This window comes from Melanotaenia boesemani, chromosome 17 (genome assembly GCF_017639745.1).
Source record: "Melanotaenia boesemani isolate fMelBoe1 chromosome 17, fMelBoe1.pri, whole genome shotgun sequence".
NCBI classification, from domain to species: domain Eukaryota; kingdom Metazoa; phylum Chordata; class Actinopteri; order Atheriniformes; family Melanotaeniidae; genus Melanotaenia; species Melanotaenia boesemani.
Window position 1 is genome coordinate 1,980,507 of NC_055698.1, and position 20,144 is coordinate 2,000,650.

Genomic DNA, 20,144 nt, shown 5'->3' on the forward strand with positions numbered 1-20,144 from the left:
ATACAGGTTCTGAGATATATTCCATCACTCTATGGTACACACGCCACTCCAACCCCAGTTGTTTACACTCTGATGCTTGTCTTCCGCCCCCTGGTGGAGACCTTTGACACTACAAGAAGTCATATCACACGGTAATAAATGGTACGGTACGTATGGGCCAAATAAAGACTGGATAAAAGTTATTTTGAGTTTTCTACCAGTCATTTCTTGGGTCAGGTGTTAAGGGGTTAAATAGGATTATTTTGGGTGAAATCTGTTATTAATCCACTTCTGCAGCATCAGAAAGTCAATTTTAGCTTAAAAAAATAAAGCAGCTCATAATGAAGAAGTGAATGAATGTTTGTAGAACAACAACACCTCCGATCTGCATCCATCTGACTCAGCCTTCATGTGACAGCAATGCAGAATAATCTACGTCTGCTTCCCACATCACCACCATCAAACAACCACTCAACATCATCCAAGTCTCCGTCCACCGAGCTCCATCAGTACACACACATGGGCTAAAGCTCTCAGTCACAGTGTGTGTGGTCCATACGGTATTCCCGGTTCTGATCCAACCCTTCACCATCACCAGTCTGGACACTGGAACAGGAAGGAATGACTGGTCTGGGAATGAGGAAACTAAACCGTGACGCTTGTTCGAGCTGAGGAGATTTTTATGGACATTCATTCCAGATTACCTGAGTATCGACTCTGATTGTGTAATACCTGAAGTAATATCTCTTTTTTCTATTTCCTTTGCCCAAATTATGTTTTTCTTTTTCTTGTTGCATTTCTTTGAGAGGGTTTCACATGAGACCTGGATAGTGTAAACATAATCCTGAATAGTGCAGCAGGTTTTCCTGTTCATTACATCACACAGTAACACACAGTTTGGGATTTTTAAACAAGCATTTTCTTTCTTCATATAGAGCTATGTGTGTGTGTGTGTGTATATATATATATACACACATATATATATATATATATATATATATATACACACATATATATATATATATACACACACATATATATATATATATATATATATATATATATATATATATATATATATATATATGTGTATATGTATATGTATATATATATATATATATATATATATGTGTATATATATATATATATATATATATATATATGTATATGTATATATATATATATATATATACATATACATATATATGATGTAAGTTTAGAGCTTATTTGTACTGTGAATGTTGAAACAGAAGACAACACATAATTTAACCAGAAATATACTACCAGTTTAAACTGCATGCCCCCCTCCCCCCCATCCTCCCCGTCTTCCCTCCTTGGACCCTCGGCCCCCTGCAGACAGCTCAGACATGATGCAGGACAGAACGTTAAGGTGGACAGTCTGGGTGATGGTGGCGGTGAAGATTAAGGGACATAGTTGCTACGTCATGCAGAGATAGAAGAAGGGTGGAGGGGTCAGCACAGAGACGGAGGCTCCCCTGGCAGAGCAGAGGGAGGTGTTGGTGGAACAGTAACGTTTTGGTGGTCGGTGCTCACTCGTACGGGTTCCCCGAGGCGGAGTCCGGCTCTGCTCGGCTCTAGCTGATGGCTGGGCTGTCTGTCTGGGGCTCTGCAGTCTCTGAGGGGGAGCCGGGCTCCTCTGACGGGGGGTCGTCTGTGCTGGTGCTCGTCGAGACCTGAGTGGGGATGCCGTAGAGGGAGGCGGCCCCCCGAGGCTCTCCATCCTCATCCTCCTCTGGCTCTGAGGCCGGGGTGAGGTGCATGGCGCCAGGGAGTCTGACGGGACAGAAGGCGGAGCCTGTTGGGATGAAGTTGACTTTGTTTTTGTCGGGGCAGGAAAAGAGGGGGACCGATGCCGCCGCCGACTGCCGGGAACTGCAGAGAGACGTTTATAAAGTGTCAGGGTCATGGATTCCTTAAACTGCAGAGGACTGAGCTTGAACCGGTCCTTACCTCATCTCCTCGAAGGCTTTAATCTTCTCACAGCCCTCCGGAGGCTCACGCTTGAACATGTAGCTGTTGTTGGGTTTGGGTGAGGAGGCGAACTTGGGCAGCGGTGAGCTGCTTCCACTGTCTGCACACAAAACAGACAGGATGGGAATGAAACAGCTCATCCACATCTCAGCAGAACCGGGAGTTTTAGTACCAGGATTGAGGATCACTATTCCAGGGTGTCTTGGGGCCTCAGGAAAATTTTCACAGGGGGCCCCTTTAACCTGCATTTTTATTATGATATGGTGTACTTATAACATGTTAAAGAATTTGTTGTTATAAGATTAAACTCCTCGAATGCTGATTTTCACTCTTCTTTCGCTCCATTCAGGGTTTGAAACATGCATGTGCAACCTGCATGTGCACCTGTGCACATGGAAAACCAGTAACCCTCCAGCCATCGTGAATCGCTGCTGGCTGATCCGTCCTGGCTTACGGTCAGATATTAATGTACATTAATGCAGACTGGAGAAAACTACTTTTAAAAAGAGTTTTACTGTAACATGCTGTCGACAATATTTTCCCCTCAATACTTACTAGCAACAACTGGCCTATTCCATCACGTGTCAACGTACTTTTGTTGTAGTTCGTTGCTCACTGGCTCTGAATGCACATCTAGACGAATCAGTGGTCGAAGGAGGGCTGGAAGTCTTCCTGTGTCTCAGCCATTAAGGGCATCTGTGGATGGACTGCTGCAGAAATCAGGTGTTGTTTCTTTCTATTTCAAAGTTTTAATTTTAAAAAGTAACTTTTGTACAGACTAAACACGTCTTGTTGCTCTCCTGCTGCTTATATGCAATAACAGGAATTTTAATAGAAAATGTTGAACTCTAGATTAACTAATAAATCCTGAAATTTTCCTATTTCTTTGTCAAATATATTTGATCTCATTATTTTCTTTAAGTTGAGATTTAAGAGAAATATTTAGCTGCTAGGTCGCAGGGATAATACTGCTTTAAAAGAGGAGACTGGTTTATGTGTTTTTAAACAAAAAGTTGTTCACTTTTGCTCATTTAAATGTACTTTTAATATCCAGTTTGCAATAGGCTACACCAGGTTAGAATCATCATTGAATTGTGTGTTAAAAATATGAATTGTTCCGGGGCGATAATTAAAAACCAGATTTAAAAACATTTTCATATGTGTGTTTTCGTAAACTTGGGTTGTGAACCAAATTATTTTTGGTGCAAGTTTTTTTTTGCCATGTACACCAGAGCAAAGTTACTCTAAATGTATTTCAAACTCTGGCATTATTTACTATTTTCATTTAATTAAAAAGGCTGATATGATTTAACATGGTTCCAATACAGAAGCTCAAACTATGTGTTAAAGCATTCTAACTCTTAAAGATTGGATTTGCTGCTAACACAGCACAGAAATATGTAAATACAGTTTTCAGACAAGCCTCTTGGACGTGTGTGGAAATAAAATATAAACCCCACTTGCACACTGTAGCTTCCATCCATGCACCGTGGTAGTACATCAGATTTCTTGCCTATAAATTCTGTCACTCAGGATTTTTTAGCTTGACAGTTTAACTTTGTCAGACACAGCTTTACTAAAGTAAGATTATTGATCAAGTTATCTGTTTTGCTTTTTGATGACACCCAGGACTTTACCAGGAGGACAGACTGAGCTGCCAAGAGCTAAATTAGGGTCTGGATTTCCTGCACTACTTACCACTGTCCTGCTCTCTCTTTTTTTGGTCTTCCTGTTATGTTTTCTTTCTTTCCTTTGTCTCTGCCAGACAGAAAACTTCGTCCTCATGTTTGTTTACAAGGCACACCATTAGTTGTATTAAGGGCTGGGATATACTTGCTGTGAACGCAAGCGTACATGTCAACGTTCTGCCGTGTTTCTGTATATACTTGCTGCAAACAACAGAAGGACGGCGCAGCAAAAACACTCAATACTGGAGGCCACCACTAGAGGGAGTACACAGCTCTTAGACTCTGAAATAGTGAAAAGGTTAATCTACAGGTCACATTGTTTTTCCAATACAAAAATTATTACAATTTGTTGCCTTCTGGAATGAGTGTTTGTCATTGTGCAACGGGGAGGAAAAATCAAACAGATGCCGGTAAGTCATCTTCTTAGAGACAGTCTTCAAAACTATCCGCCATTGTGTTTACCACGGACCTGTCATGTTCACGCTCTTGTCCGCACGAGTGCGTCGAGTGTTCAAGTCAATATTGCAACTCGCGCACACAACAAATGACCTTGCATCGACATGAGTGGCCTACGTGCCAAACGCACGCTAGGAACGCGTGGCAGCCATGATCCCTACACGGCTGTGTCGCTAACAGCAAGTATATCCCCGCCCTAAGAATGAAAGGTGGAGGTGGGCCCCAGACCTAACGATAGCTAGCCAGCTAACAGAGGTAGGCGGGCTAAAGCTAAGGCACGCTGTTAGCCGGCTAAAGACCGCGGTTGTGCTACACTCTCCCTTATTGCCGCGGATACGGGATACATGCCAATCAAAAGGACACGCCCTCAATTATGCTGAATTTCAAGATAAATAACATCCAAACAGATGAGTTAGAAAAAAATTCACCCCCCTCACAGTTGTCATGAAGGTAAACTTGACCTTTTAATCTTAAAATGTTTTTTGTACCAGGCTTTAAACATGTTTATTTCTGCTGTGAAGTTGGTCTTTTTAACATGGGAGTCTATGGGAGTTTTAGAACCAGCCCCTAGCTTGGTCAGGAAGGTGGGGGTAGCCTTCATCAGTGCTGCCACATTTCAACAGACCCCTGACATTTCCAAGGCCACCTTTTAACAGAGGATGTGACTTTTTGTCATGAATTTAACAAAATTTAGTTTTTTGGACTAATTGAGTATTTTGCCAACATCAAGATAATTTCAGGCAGGAACCTTTAGGGTGTAAGAAACCTCGATCTACATCAGGAGTATCCAAAGTCGACCATTGAGGGCCACAGTCCGGCAGGTTTTCAGTGTTCCCTGCTCCAACAGACCTGACTCACCTGAGATGGATCCAGCAGCCTATGAAGTTCTGCACAATGACTCATTAATTCCAATCAGGTGTATTGGAGCAGGAAAGGACTGAAAACCTGCAGGACTGTGGCCTTCAAGGATTAGAGTTGGACATCCCTGATCTAGTAATCAATGATCCAACAACACTGACTCAAACTGTCAATCTGGATCAATCATGCATCCAGGAATCAGCTGCCAGATGTTTTTTATTTTCATTGCTCTAAAAGCCAAAATCTCTGATTTTAATCTGAAGGGGAGAAATGACGCATTCAGGGAGCGCGTGACCATCTTCATCAACACCTGGATGTTCCCACCTTTGTCTCGGTCGTAGAGTAGATCCTCTGTGGAGTAAGGACTGCCGTCATGTGACCCTGGTGGGCAGGCTGGTGAGGGGCATGGTGACAGACTGGAGCAGCTGCTGGACCGCCCCGGGGCTGAGGGGGTCTGGGTGTCCACACTCCGGGAACTGCCGCTGCGCTGCTGGGGAGGGAACGGAGCCCGACGGCCGTCAGGAACCTCCAGGGACTGCAGGAGGAGACGGAGAGGAATACAAATCAAGTCAACAGACAGATTTCCAGAAAGCGAGACAAAAAAAGAGGAAAAAAAAAACCCAAAAACAAACAAACCTTGAGCTCTTCCTTCTCCCCGTTGTCTCTGATAAAGACCTTCTCCAGCTCGTGGTTGATGCCCTCCATGCTGCTGGGCACCCTGGAGATGGAGGGCTTTGGCACTGTGATGTTAGACAGCGGCATCTGGGCCGACTTCGACATGGAAAACTGCTGCACACACAGAGGTAAGACATGTTTTAGTTCATTTTTTCTAAATAAAAACACTGACTTCACTTCTTCAAATTCTCCTGAAGCGGTTGCAGCTGATCTTCATTAAAGAGAAGAAACAATTCAAGCGCCTGATATGACCTGGATGTGTGTGTATGAGAGAGAAGCTACAGATCCAACCGCTGCCGGCTCTGAGTTGATGATTTGGGAATTAAAATGAATGAATAATGTAAATACCTTAAGAAGAAATTATAATATAGTAGTTAAATAAAAAATGTAATTAATTGGCAGTTGTGTTCTCCTTGAGGCCGCTGGCTGCTGCAGGAACGACTCCCTGAATCTTTCTCTGTTCCATCAGACCTGAAGAAGCCTCTGACTGAACACTGTTGTTTCTTCACTGTGTTGTGTCAAGGATGTGAAGAATTGTCCATCATGCTCAGGAGCTTGTGCAGCTTTCTTCTCTGAGCAAACAGCTCCAGGAAATCCAGATCATATTTGTCTAGATTCTCGATTGTTAGTGGCCTTAATGTTAGAAAAAAGCTTTATCACTTAAAACTATGAAAGGTAGAATCATCAAAATCATTGAACACATTTTTTGAGCTGGAACAAACATAAAAAAGCTTCCTTTCACCACACCTGTACATCAGGCTGATTGAGGAGGTGAGCAAACATGCTGCACCTCTTCAAAGTTTTACAGGCATTTTTCCCCACAGCCTTAACTGTTAAAACTCCACTAGATCTCTGGATTCCCTGAGTGCTATCACTTATATTGTCAATAATTTCTCATGAATTGTACTGTTTAACTCTGTGGGGTAAACTGTGATGTATAGAAGTCTACAGAAGTTTTTCAATCCAGCCACAAAATGCAGTGTTTATTTAGAGACTTTATATGGTAAATCCACAATGAGTGATCCATGATGACACCATTATTTATCACATTTCATCATAAAAAAAGATCATAAGAGACCTCTATTTAGACCTGGGCATGATGATGAAGCCACTTCCTGTCAGACTTTCCACCAATCAGAGAGCTTAGATTGACGGTAACGTCCAATCAGGAGCAGCCAAAGATCAACCAGTGAGCAGAAAGTTCTATGTGTGTGTGAAAAGAAGAAAAATAATGCTCCTCTATGGCTGGAATAAAGCCAAGAAGACGTTTCTGATGCACGGTGGCGCCACAAAGCAGCTGAGCTGGAGTTGGTTTAGTGAGGATAGCAGGTAAATAGTAGCAGGAATAACTGGAAATGAGGAAAAAGTGGAAACATGGAAATAGTTTCTGTTGTGTGTTTGTTTCAATAACAATATTTTTTCTCCTGAAAGACTTGAGAGAACGATGAGATGAGAAAAGGTTTGGTCACTGTTGATCTGTGTGTTATTTCTACAAAGTTCTGTTAGTAATAAATTCTGCTTCCTTCTTCTGGTTGACCAAACACTGATACATTCATTTTGCATAATTTTAGCCTCATATTGTGACAGCTGAGGTTGTCCTGGAAACATCATGCTGACTGGGAATAAAAGGGTTCAGCTTCTACAGGCAGTGGTAAAATAAAAAACAGATGGATCAGAAACGGGGAGCTTAAAGGGTTAAACGTCTGCTGAGGGGCTGATAGTTTATACCTGAATGTGTCCGGCTGCTGTGTAGATATAGGTGGTGGTGCTGGTCAGGGCCGGGTGGGTGATGGTGTTACACTGAACGGGGGAGAGTCGGTCCTTGTCTTTAGTGGTGCGGCCTGATTGTTTGCTGCGCTGGAGCTGCTGCCGGAGCCTCACGATCTGAGAAGACACGCAGCAGAACGAGAGGTTTTTACATCCAGTCTGAAACCACATGTCCTTCCACATTTCTTTTCATGCTTCATTTGACCAAGAGGAGGTGCAGCTAGAAACTCAAAAACCACAACAGTCCAGCCGGTGACCCTGTTTCCCCTACAGATGGTGGACTAAAGCAATCATCACCACCCTGTATGAGGTGAATCTGAACTTTATTCTTCATACTGAGCTGCTGGTGTTCACATCACATTTTCTTTTTCTTTTTTTTGTTCTTCAGTGCTGGTTAGCTGGTGGATTGCAACATCTCTTACCTGTTTGCTTTCTCTTCTGGTGTTTTAACTTATTTATAGCTTACTGCTTCTGTAAATATTTGTATACAGGCCCTATATACGTATTTGTACACAAATCTTCGGATTTGCAGCGTTTCTTTAAACTAAAACATCCAATTTAACAATGTGTGTGGGTCCCCCACCAGCTCACCAGACACGTGCTCAGCGTGACAGACACGTGCTCAGCGGGTCCAACCCACTGTTCGCAACAGCTTTTCTTGATGGGAGTGGTAGTCTAGTGGTTACAGAGGTGGGCTTGGGTCTGGGGAACCTGAGTACAAGTCTAAGATAAAAAAAAACAAAAAAAAACCACTGTGGGCTGAATCTGGCCGCACACTGCTCCTAGCAACTAGGATGGGAAATGCAGAGTTTAAAGTATAATAAGAGTATAAGTATAATAAAAAAATAAAATAAAAAAATCCCCGTGGAGGTGCTGTGGAAGACCTGCCATGGGCGCCGCGCCAGGACAAAAGTTCAGGAAAAGAAGAGGAGCTTCAGATCGGTTCGCCCCTCCATCATCATGGGAAACGTAAGATCTCTTCTCAACAAGATGGACGAGCTGGCGGCGCTCACAGGACATCGGTGGGAGTACAGAGAGAGTAGCGTTCTTCTGTTTACAGAGACCTGGCTGACACCGTGTTACTGAGGGCGGACAGAACGGAGAACAGCATCAAGAGAAAAGGAGGGGGACTAGCTGTGTTTGTGAATGCGAGGTACTGCTAAAGAGACAGATATTGAACTGTTGGCGGTTAGCATGAGGCCCTATCATCTGCCACAGGAGTTCACATGTTATTGTGATAGCAGTGTATGTGCCCCCTTCTGCTAATGCAGACAAAGCCTCTGACATCCTGCTCTAGGTCCGCATGTGTTTTAATGTCCACAGGCCCTCTTCCTCATATCTGGGGACTTCAACAATTCCTCTCCATCATCTGTTTTGCCAACAAACACACAGTACGTCACCTGTCCCACTAGAGACAATAAAATACTGGACTTGTTTAATGCCAGCACCAAAGAGGCATATTCTGCATCCCCTGCCTCCTCCCTAGGGAGAGCTGATCACCATATTATACATCTCCAGCCTGTATATAAACCTGTTGTATACAAGCAGGCTGTGGTCCTTTGTACCGTGAGGAGGTGGACAGCTGAGAGCGAGGAGGCTCTTAGGGACTGCTTCAACACCACTGTGTTGCGAACCACATGGGGAGGACATTAATGTCATCACAGACTGCATCACGGCAGTGCAGTGCTTTACCAACAACAAGCTGTGGATTTATCCTGATATTAAAGCTCTCCTGAAGGAGAAGAAGAGAGCTTTCAGATCAGGGAACAAGGAGGAGCTGAGGACTGTACAGAAGAAGCTGAGAAGAAAGATCAGAGAGGAGGGCCAGTTACAAGAGGAGGATTGGAGGAGCAGCTGCAGCAGCAGAACATCAGTGGCCTGAAAACTATCTTCAAAGTGCCCCAGTCACCGGCTGAGGGTCAAGCACCCACTCCCACACCCTGACACCTGGACTAACCCCCCCAGCCCCTCACACCTCTGGCTCATTCTGCCATCAAAACACTTCACACTTCCTTGGACTCAGCCACCCCCCAGCACAGAGCCCCCCTGCCCGCCCCGCTCTATTACTTACAGCAGCCCAGGTGAGAAAGGAGCTGAGGCGGATCGAGGAGAAAAAAGCTGCTGGTCTAGATGGCATCAGCTCCAGGCTCCTAGTCCTAGTCCTGTGCAGAGCTGTGTTTAGTTATGGAGCAGGTCTTCTACCTGAGCCTCAAGCTGAAGGTGGAACCACAGCTCTGGAAGACCTCCTGTGTGGCACCAAAGACACTGCACGCCAGAGAACTCAGTAGCTATAGGCCGGTGGCTCTCCCATCCCATCTGATGAAGACCCTGGAGACTGATCCTGGAACACCTCTGCTCCACGGTCTCTCAATGGATCCACTGCAGTTGGCCTACCGGCCTGGCATCGGAGTGGAAGACGCGGTTATCTTCCTACTTCACCGTGCTCTGGCTCACCTGGAGAAGCCCGGCAGGACTGCGAGAATTACGTTTGATTTCTTCAGTGCCTTCAACACCATCCAGCCGGTGTTCCTGAAAGCCTGATATGATCTTTTGCCATGCGACTTCAGTCTGAACGGCCAGGTGGCATTAATCAGCTTACACGTCATGCATGTCATTGTTTATAAACTCGTATCTGTAAAGGCCTCACACCACTCTCCACCACTCCTGGCTGCGACTCCGTACCCACGTTTCTCTGTACAGACGTTGCTGCCACAAAATGCCATGGCCACAAATCTGGCTCTCCTCTTTTATAATCTTCTTCTTAAAACGAGGCCATTGAAAATGTGCTGGTTGAACAATAACTTTAAAACTGCAACATACGCTCCGCTGTTACCGCAAACACCAACACCTCGAACACACGCTCACTGTAACGTAGTCGAGTTTTCTACGCAAGCGGGACACTTTCGGTGCAGATAAGGTTCTTACAGCAGACCACATACAAGTCGAATTTAATTGGAAATGTGAACGAACTCTGAAAGAAATCGGATTTCACAAAAAATCCGAATTGAGCATTTTGCCCTGCAGTGTGAACCGAGCTAAGTCATCAGGAAGTCCAGCTCTGTCCTGGGCTGCTGTCTGGACTCAGTGCAGGAGGTAGGTGCCAAAAGGGTCCTGGCAAAACTAACATCCATGCTGGACCACGAGTCCAACCCCCTCAATGCTGGACCACGAGTCCAACCCCCTCCATGCTGAACCACGAGTCCAACCACGAGTCCCACCCCCTCCATGCTGAACCACAAGTCCAACCGCCTCCATGCTGGACCACGAGTCCAACCCCCTCCATGCTGAACCACGAGTCCAACCACGAGTCCAACCCCCTCCATGCTGGACCACGAGTCCAACCCCCTCCATGCTGGACCACGAGTCCCACCCCCTCCATGCTGAACCACGAGTCCAACCCCCTCCATGCTGAACCACGAGTCCAACCCCCTCCATGCTCAACCTCGAGTCCAACCGCCTCCATGCTGGACCACGAGTCCCACCCCCTCCATGCTGAACCACGAGTCCAACCACGAGTCCCACCCCCTCCATGCTGAACCACGAGTCCAAGCCCCTCCATGCTGAACCACGAGTCCAACCCCCTCCATGCTCAACCTCGAGTCCAACCGCCTCCATGCTGGACCACGAGTCCCACCCCCTCCATGCTGGACCACGAGTCCCACCCCCTCCATGCTGGACCACAAGTCCAACCACGAGTCCCACCCCCTCCATGCTGAACCACGAGTCCAACCCCCTCCATGCTGAACCACGAGTCCAACCCCCTCCATGCTCAACCTCGAGTCCAACCCCCTCAATGCTGGACCACGAGTCCAACCCCCTCCATGCTGGACCACGAGTCCAACCCCCTCCATGCTCAACCTCGAGTCCAACCCCCTCAATGCTGGACCACTAGTCCAACCCCCTCCATGCTGGACCACGAGCCCCACCCCCTCCTTGCTGGACCACGAGTCCCACCCCCTCCATGCTGAACCACGAGTCCAACCCCCTCCATGCTGAACCACGAGTCCAACCACGAGTCCCACCCCCTCCATGCTGAACCACAAGTCCAACCGCCTCCATGCTGGACCACGAGTCCAACCCCCTCCATGCTGAACCACGAGTCCAACCACGAGTCCAACCGCCTCCATGCTGGACCACGAGTCCAACCCCCTCCATGCTGAACCACGAGTCCAACCCCCTCCATGCTGAACCACGAGTCCAACCCCCTCCATGCTCAACCTCGAGTCCAACCGCCTCCATGCTGGACCACGAGTCCCACCCCCTCCATGCTGAACCACGAGTCCAACCACGAGTCCCACCCCCTCCATCCTGAACCACGAGTCCAAGCCCCTCCATGCTGAACCACGAGTCCAACCCCCTCCATGCTCAACCTCGAGTCTAACCGCCTCCATGCTGGACCACGAGTCCAACCCCCTCCATGCTGGACCACGAGTCCCACCCCCTCCATGCTGGACCACAAGTCCAACCACGAGTCCCACCCCCTCCATGCTGAACCACGAGTCCAACCCCCTCCATGCTGAACCACGAGTCCAACCCCCTCCATGCTCAACCTCGAGTCCAACCCCCTCAATGCTGGACCACGAGTCCAACCCCCTCCATGCTGGACCACGAGTCCAACCCCCTCCATGCTCAACCTCGAGTCCAACCCCCTCCATGCTGGACCACTAGTCCAACCCCCTCCATGCTGGACCACGAGCCCCACCCCCTCCTTGCTGGACCACGAGTCCCACCCCCTCCTTGCTGGACCACGGGTCCCACCCCTGCAGGACGTCCTGTCTGCTCTGGAGAGCAGCTTCAGGGACAGACTCATGCTTCCTCGCTGTGTGAAGGAGAGATACCGCAGGTCTTTCCTCCCTGCTGCTGTCACGCTTTACAATGAACACACGGAAACTGTCTTTACGCGTTTATATACATGTTCATGTACATATTTATATACTTTACGTACACACCCTGTCAGACCAGATACTGTACACATTGGTACAAATTGTTATTTAATGTGTGTGTTCTTGTTTGAAATCCATGTGTGTACCTCTGCTTACTGCACCTGCATGGTTGCAACAAAGCAATTTCCCCACTGACAGACTAATAAAGGTTTTCTTATTCTTATCACTGTGAAATACTCAGAAACAAGGAGTTCACGAGGAGCTGTACACACACACACACACACACAGAGCTCAGCTGCATGTCAGAACATGTCCAGACACGTCTTTGGTCCTGACACGGACCCTGAAACACACATCAATAAAGGCTTTGTGTCAAAAAGCTGTAATGTGATCTCTGAACCAGTTCCACAGGACGGTCAGACACTTTCTGTTTCCCTATGAGGCTTTACTCAGTCCACAGGTGTAGTCCCCGAACAGGTAATGAAGAGACACACCTGCTGCTCCGGTTTCACACTCCTCAGTCTGAAATGATTAGACATTCATTTGTGATTATTAGCTCCCAAATGTGTTTATTATCACAGCTCTGAACAGAAACACATGAAACTGAACACAGTGATGATGGAGACACAGTTCATACCAATTCATACTGAAAGTTTGACACCACAGTCTGTCTCCTTCCACAAACACACACCATTGGGAACATAATGCAGCAGGAAGCTGTTATATATATATATATATATATATATATAGTCCCACCAAAAGCTTCGTGAGTTGAATGGCCAGCTTGGTGATTTTGAAGCTGCACACTAACTCAGTAACATCATTACATTACAGTAGATCTTTTTATCAACTCATCCTTTTCAAGTTTTCTGCTCAAGGCACAAATCCTCAAATATCCTGCAGAGAAACAGGAAAAAGAACTTTCCATCGGTCAGTAGGCTGCATCTGTTTAGGTTGTGGTGACACATGTTAATTTCACTCATTAAATGAAACATGAAATCAGCTAAAATTACCGACAATCCGAAGCAGGATTAATGATTATCCAAACTAATAATTCTGCTTTTATTTCTGGTGCTGCTCTTCTGTGCAGCTGCACCTCTCAGCTTTGTGCTTCGTCCTCCTCCTGCAGCTGTAACGTGGACGATAGCTGCGCTGTCATCTGGCCAGATCGTATTGTCCCCTTTACTGCAGAAGGTGGAGGAGAGCCAGCTGGGACTCGGTTCGCCGTGAAAAACAGGCCACTTCAAGAAGAGGAAGTGGGTAGTTAAGAGAGAGCGTTATCTGCCACCTCCTTGCTGCCACTGAGTATCAGCTGGGTGGAGCTGAGTGAGGCTGACAGTGTCCTTTATAAACCATCAGCAACATAAAACACACATATGTCAGGTATGTGGTTAAAGAATCAGAAAAATGCCAACAAGAATGAATCATCACCTAACAACTCTGTATAACACCAGAAGAAACTCAGCTAATGAAGCGCAAGCAACCATAAAAACTTCACAAAGTCATAAAAGATACCTCCATCACTAAAGTCTACTTCTATGAGTCGGTGTTAGGTGGAAACTAATCACAAAGTTCCAGGTTTTTATACAAAAAAAGAAAGTTTTTTAGGATCGAGTGTGGCCTCTTTCTACAAAATACCACCTTTTGGTCTCCTTCCTTCTGGATCATCATAGGTGTTGCTAATGTGAATTTCTCCCGACTGGTCAGTAGGGGGGTCAATCACCACAATCGACAAGCGACCCCCCTACAAGTGCTGCTCCCAGCCTCCCCCCTCACTGAGAAACACTAGTCTAGATTCTTCGTAGCCCGTCTGTTGTCTTCATCAGAAGGATCACTAGGATGAAGCTACAACATTATCTCAGGTTTAAATTAGCTCAGCTCACATGTTTTTGTCGTTTTCTTGCTTGAAAACTGCAATTTCAACGAGAAATCCAAGAAAGCAGCTACAAATTTATTTGCCCGGTGAGTTTTAATTTACCCCCAAATTAGAGCATCATGGGTTAACAGAGAAAGACCCGATCCAACTGAAGTAAAAGGATTTTTGCTTCATTTACATTTAACTGCTCATTTTCATCCCAACCAAAGGCTCTTCAACCACTTTGGTCTATGTCTCTTCATTAAAACCTTGGCTTACTCTCCTGTTTTATGACTTCATGAGAAACGCTGAGGAAATTTCCATTAGTTTAATGATTTGACCCATTAGAAAAAACAAAAACACACTCCTTCCTGAACGTCTCCACACAGTCTTTGCGTCGCCGTGTGGCCGAGTTCTCCAACACATCCACACAGGTTTCTCTGCGCGTGTTCTTGAATACAGCAGTTTCACTTATATCTATTATCATATTTTTTTTTCTTTTTTTTATTATTTCTGTTCTTATTATTATTATTACTCTTACTCTTATTATTATTATTGTTACTATTATCAACTAGTTGTGTAATGACCTACTGGCTAGGATGATCTTAGCTATATATGTTGTAAGTAGTATGGATTACATGGTCTTCTGTATGATGTTTCAAGTCCCCACCCGCACTCCCCACACCCTTTCTGTCCCTCTCTCTCCCCTCCCTCTTCTCTCTCCTTTCTTGTCTCTCTCTCTCTCTCTCTGTCCCCTCCGGTCGAGTCCAGCATTAAGAGTCTGATTTAATAAAGTTTTTCATGTCATCAAGAGGGACTTTATACATGTAGTATAAATCCCTGCTTGATAGAGTAAAATTGCCCAGCACCAGACGGCAGCCAGACAATCATTCTGTTTGCAACGATGCTGGACAAGACAGGTTAAAAAAAAAAAAAAAAAAAAAAGAAAAAACAAAAACAAAGGTCCAGTTCATGTTCGACACACACCATTTCATGTTATGAACAACTAATGAGGCGAATGTGATGTCATGTATGGTTGGGTCCCTCCATCCATTAGAAACAAAACTTCATAAAAATCCATATTAGAGTAAAATATATATTAAAGTATAGAAATACGGTGTTGTTCGGTACTGACACTGACTAACAAACACTGGTATGAGGCGATCCATTTTTTAAAACTGGTCTAAAATCACTTCTGCCACAGACTACCTGAATGACTGAAGTTATTTAGGGAACAAGTCTAAGTGGTGGTTTGAGGGATCTGTTCTTTCACAGATGTTCATGGTCTCCATGGAGATTTACGGCTATATGGATGAAACGTGGTGTTGTGAATGCGTTGATAAGTCGGGTGGTGTCGTACCTCTTTGAGCTGATCGGTGCTGCTCCAGGAAGCAGAGCGTTGGTGTGAGCTCCTCTTATATCCAGTTCTGTCACTCCAACATCCAGGAGTCTGGAACACGATAAAAAGAACATCAACACTATTTACCTTGTTAGTCAGGTTTACTCAACTATTTCTAAAGAAGAGTTCTCTTTGTGTAATAGGGTTTCTTTTTGTGTTAATGAGCTCCTTCTTCTCACCAGTGTTGAATCAGCCAGCCGAGCGCAGATGGAGAAAAACCTAAATCTGCAGGTTCATTGTGACATGTGTAAAGAGAAACTTCCCTCTTATAATTTACAACTAAGGAATGCAGGAAGTCCTACTTCTCTGACATTATTAGCAGAAACTGTCACAAAGCTCGGGTCTTGCTCGCTGCTGTCGACAGGATAACAAACCCTCTGGTGTCAGTAGCACCTGAACTTTATTCCACCAAGGCTGCTGAGTTCGCCAAATTCTTCAAAGACAAAATCCAGAATATCTGACAAGCAGCAGGTTCAACAGACATACTGTGTCCATTGAAAACCAGTTTAAACACCATGACAGTTTAATCCCATTAACAGCAAAGATCTGGGCAACATCTCACACCAGCAGAACTCCTCTTGCTGCAGGATATATATATATATATATATATATACAGTGACACATCTAAGACCTGCAGGCTAGTGTGCCTTGAGGACCACGGTTGGGAATCAATGTCATTAATTTTTTAAAATCGCGGGTTAAGGTTTTTTTTTTTTGTTTGTTTGTTTTTTTTTTTTATTTTGTTTTTTTTTTTTTTGTTTTTTTCTGGCCGCTGGCTTTGATGACGGAAACATGGCGTCCATGTCTCTCTTCCCTGCTGCAGCGGTGCGTCTGACGTGATCGGGAGAGAGCGGGTTTATTAAAATAAAGAGATGTTTTCTGTCTGGAACTTAAGAAAGACGAAGAAGAACCGACGTTTCTCTTTGTCTAAACCTGCAGATGGTAGAACATCCTGATTTCTGGACGAGAAACTGCTCCCAAAACACAACGAGGAACTTTTTATTTATTATTATTATTTTTTAATAAATGCGGTTTTAATTTATGCAAGACAGCAAAGGTAAGACATGTTTTCTGACTTTTACAAGCGTGCAGCATAAATCGGGTCTTTTTCTGCCTCTGGTTCGGTGAATCTTGGTCATAGCGACATGAAACTTCCAGCTGTGGAATCTGTGAGATGTGAGCTTTCAGTAGAGGAGTCGTTTGTTCGTGTTCATGGGAAACATCATCTGTGTTTACATGTTTTTCGGACTTTGTTGTCTTAAATGTGTTTGTTGGTGATAGAAATGGTTTTACTGAGCTGGTAGCTGAGATTCTGGACTTTCTGTGGATACCACACATGTTTAGTTGCACATCTGACGCTACACCTGGAAACGAGATGTTAACCCTTAACTCCCGGTAGCGGAGGCTGCAGAATGAAAGGTTAGAGAATTTATATCCAGAAATCTGGATAATGAAGCAGTGAAGGTGCATGGATGGAAGTTATTGTGCATATTGTGAATATTTCTCTCTCCTCACCATCTAGAAGCTGTGAGATTCTCATCCTGCTTTCTGTCTGTTCACCTGATGCTGATATTCATCACATATTGTTCCTTCTGTGTTTAGAAGGAAGCAGCTTCACAGCTTTAAATTCATCCTGCTGACTTTTTACCTTTTAGTTAGTAAATCCTGAACATTTCATCCTTTCTCATAAATATTTGATTTTATATATGAAGAAATATTTTAACTGTTGGTGTTTAAAGAGAAAACTGCTGCTAAACCTGTTTATGTGTTTAGTGCAGGGGTCTGCAGCCTTTCCAATACAAAGAGCCATTTTTCCCTCAGCCAGCTAAATAAAACTCCTTTAGAGACGCAAATGTTACCAGACTTTTCAAAAAGGCAAGTTAATATTTATTTTAATGAAGAGCCACCATAGGATGTTTGTTATTTTTGAAGAACCACATTTTTATTTCCATTTTTAGGTTTTAAAATAAAGAAAGACATAAAATGTGTGCAATAAGGTCATTTTAAAAAGGTTTTTAATGAACACTGAAGCAGTCCGGCCCTCAACTTGTTCCAGTTTTTGTCTTTTTGGCCTGCTGTGTGTTTGAGTTTGTCCCCCCCCGCTCTACCTGAACGACCATTTAAATGTCTTTTTTTCTTTTGTGAAAGTTCAGTGCAAAAAACATTTTGAGAAAAAATCGTGCCAGAGAATCGTGATCTTAATCCGAAGCAAAAAAACTGAGCGTCACATCTTTTTCAGACTTGTGTAGCCCTAATGCTGAGTTAAACATAAAGGAGAGAATCTGTATAGACTGAGCTCACCTGTGTGGATTGATCTGTCATACAAGATGTGTGATTAACATGGGGGTCACGAGGCCACTGCCCGGTGAGGTAGGGCCCACAGATAGTGCCCAGAGAAAAAGACCGCAATACGACCCCTGAACTCCGGACCAGCTGGGACTTTGTCTTTTCAGCTGCACAGATGAAAAGAAGCAGGAGAAGAAGCATTAGACTTAAGTTAGAAAAACAGATTTAAACTTCTATCTTTTGAACTTTCTTCTTCTTCAACCTTGTTATATATTCAGCCAACAGCTAGTGAACAAAGTTCAGTTAGCTGGTTAGTTTAGTCAGCACCAAATAGTTAGTTTTTTTTTTTATAGCTGCTTTTCCAGCCATGTAACGCATCTTTATGAGCCCACGGCTTTATCAACCCCATGCAGGGTTTCCAGATCATACATTTAAATACATTAAATACATTTAACTTGAACATTTGATTGAATATTTAAAACATATTCAGGTGTTTCTCGGCCCCGGCTTCCATTTGGCCACGGGTCACTCGCTCTGCTGTTTAGCTTGTCGCTGGTTGACGAGCTTTCTTAAAAAGCCGACTACAGCGCTTTCAGGACAGATTTCTACAGACTGCATCCCTGGATTCGTTCAAATGAGACTCAACGTGTCTCTAATGTGAATTATTTATGTTTTCAAGTGGCTTAGCCAACTCCTTTGTGCTCCACACAGGGATCTAGAGCGTGACCAAAAATGTGTTGAGTACAATAAATTTTTTGGGGTTGCACCAGTGCGCCTGACATTTCTCATTAAAAAATATCTGGTTACTTAAAAATCGTGTTAAAGTTAACCAGACAGTAAGCGGAGAAAGTGTTTCAGATGAGAAGGCCGCTCCTACTTCTGTGAACACAGTTCTGAGTCCCATAACTTACAGATTAATCAGAGCTTTATCTGTAAACTGGCTGATATCAAACTTTTTTTTTATTGTACTATTAGAGTAACTACAGAGGTGGAACGTACTAGAGCCCTGCACGGGACTATTAAGTCCCGCTTCCGCCCACTCCTGCTACAATTCTCAGCATTGCTGCCAGCTACCCACGCTAATGTCCACTGAAGTGGCTAATTTGCAAATATACCATCCACACCCATGCATATACTAGAAAACAGCCTTCAAAATAGGTGTCCCTTGTAGCAGACATGATGCATGAAATCCCTCCAAAAAATCAACCAATACATCAAACTGGTCCCTACACTGGCTCCACTGATTTCTCACATATTTCAGCTTACCACGTTCTTCTCTGAGGATGTGCACAAACAACACTTAAACAAAAAATCTGAAAGGCAGAATTTCATGATCTACATGCAAACGTGTAACTAAACAAGTTTATTTTGGCCTAACTCTGCTTGGCAAATAATTGGTTAAGCTACAAAAAATTATTTCAGCCAATGAATGACTAAGACCTTGGACCTATTCTTCATTCAGAAAACGTCATAATATAAAACCTTAGTTGAGTTATTTTACAACTTTATTAAAAAAAGTGTCAGAGTGGCAAAGAGCCGTCACCAAATGGAAACATAGACCGTAATTTGTTGGGTTCTGTTCGTTAAGCTTTTTGTCCAACCAGTCTCAAGAATCTGTTCAAAGCATCATGTTTCCTAAGAGGTAAGACCTGATAGCAGACGATGCTGAATGTTGCTGCCAACCCCATTTGTGGTTACTCATGACACCTCTGGATTATGTTTCTATAGTAATCCGTCTTCTTTGGCCTTTGTTTCATCTATAGAGTATCCTAACAAACATGGCAGGAAGCTGGGCCACTAGCTACATATCTAAAGGATTACAGGTACACTCCCGGGACTAAATTAGACTTGGCCAGAATATTCTGTTGAGCTAAAGAAGGTGAAAAACACCCGTATCCCAGGAAGAATATCTCTTTTCACTCCTTCTTCCTTTGTTGCTCATTAGCAGAGCTCTAAGACCGATGCTTTGGCAAATGAAGCAAAGACAGAGCAGCCTGAACTCAACAGGAAATTGTGTCATTCACACAGCAAATGTGGTGTAAACCGAAGTGATCATTACCACAGATACGTGGAAGAGAAAGTGTGCTCAGGTTCAGCTGGTTTCCCTTTCTTTTCCTAGCATTTCACACAAGCTGCAATCTGTCTAGAATAGAATATCTCCATGCACCAATTTATCAATTCATGTCTTATTTTGTAAGATTTAGATTGTTTCACAACTTAAAAAAAAAAAAATCCCATTTCCTTTTCTTAATCAGGAAAAAAAATCCAGTAACTTTACTGAACTTTAGCAGATTTTCTCCAAGAGG

The 20,144-nt window shown here is 44.2% G+C and overlaps 1 protein-coding gene across 3 annotated transcripts in view; it reads right to left on the reverse strand.

Annotated features, from left to right (window-relative positions):
* Positions 1-1,178: 1,178 nt before the first annotated feature.
* glcci1a (glucocorticoid induced 1a) overlaps positions 1,179-20,144 on the reverse strand; it is a 35,919-nt gene continuing 16,953 nt past the window's right edge. The window contains exons 2-8 of one of the 3 annotated variants that reach the window (XM_041967072.1): positions 17,854-18,005; positions 15,514-15,603; positions 7,377-7,532; positions 5,610-5,762; positions 5,298-5,508; positions 1,951-2,071; positions 1,179-1,872 (exon numbers count right to left, since the gene is read on the reverse strand). In XM_041967072.1, the coding sequence (XP_041823006.1) occupies positions 1,575-1,872; positions 1,951-2,071; positions 5,298-5,508; positions 5,610-5,762; positions 7,377-7,532; positions 15,514-15,603; positions 17,854-18,005 (1,181 nt within the window). In that variant the 3' untranslated portion in view covers positions 1,179-1,574. The remainder of the gene's footprint in view (positions 1,873-1,950; positions 2,072-5,297; positions 5,509-5,609; positions 5,763-7,376; positions 7,533-15,513; positions 15,604-17,853; positions 18,006-20,144) is intronic. The other 2 variants (XM_041967073.1, XM_041967074.1) reach the window with 2 other exon arrangements.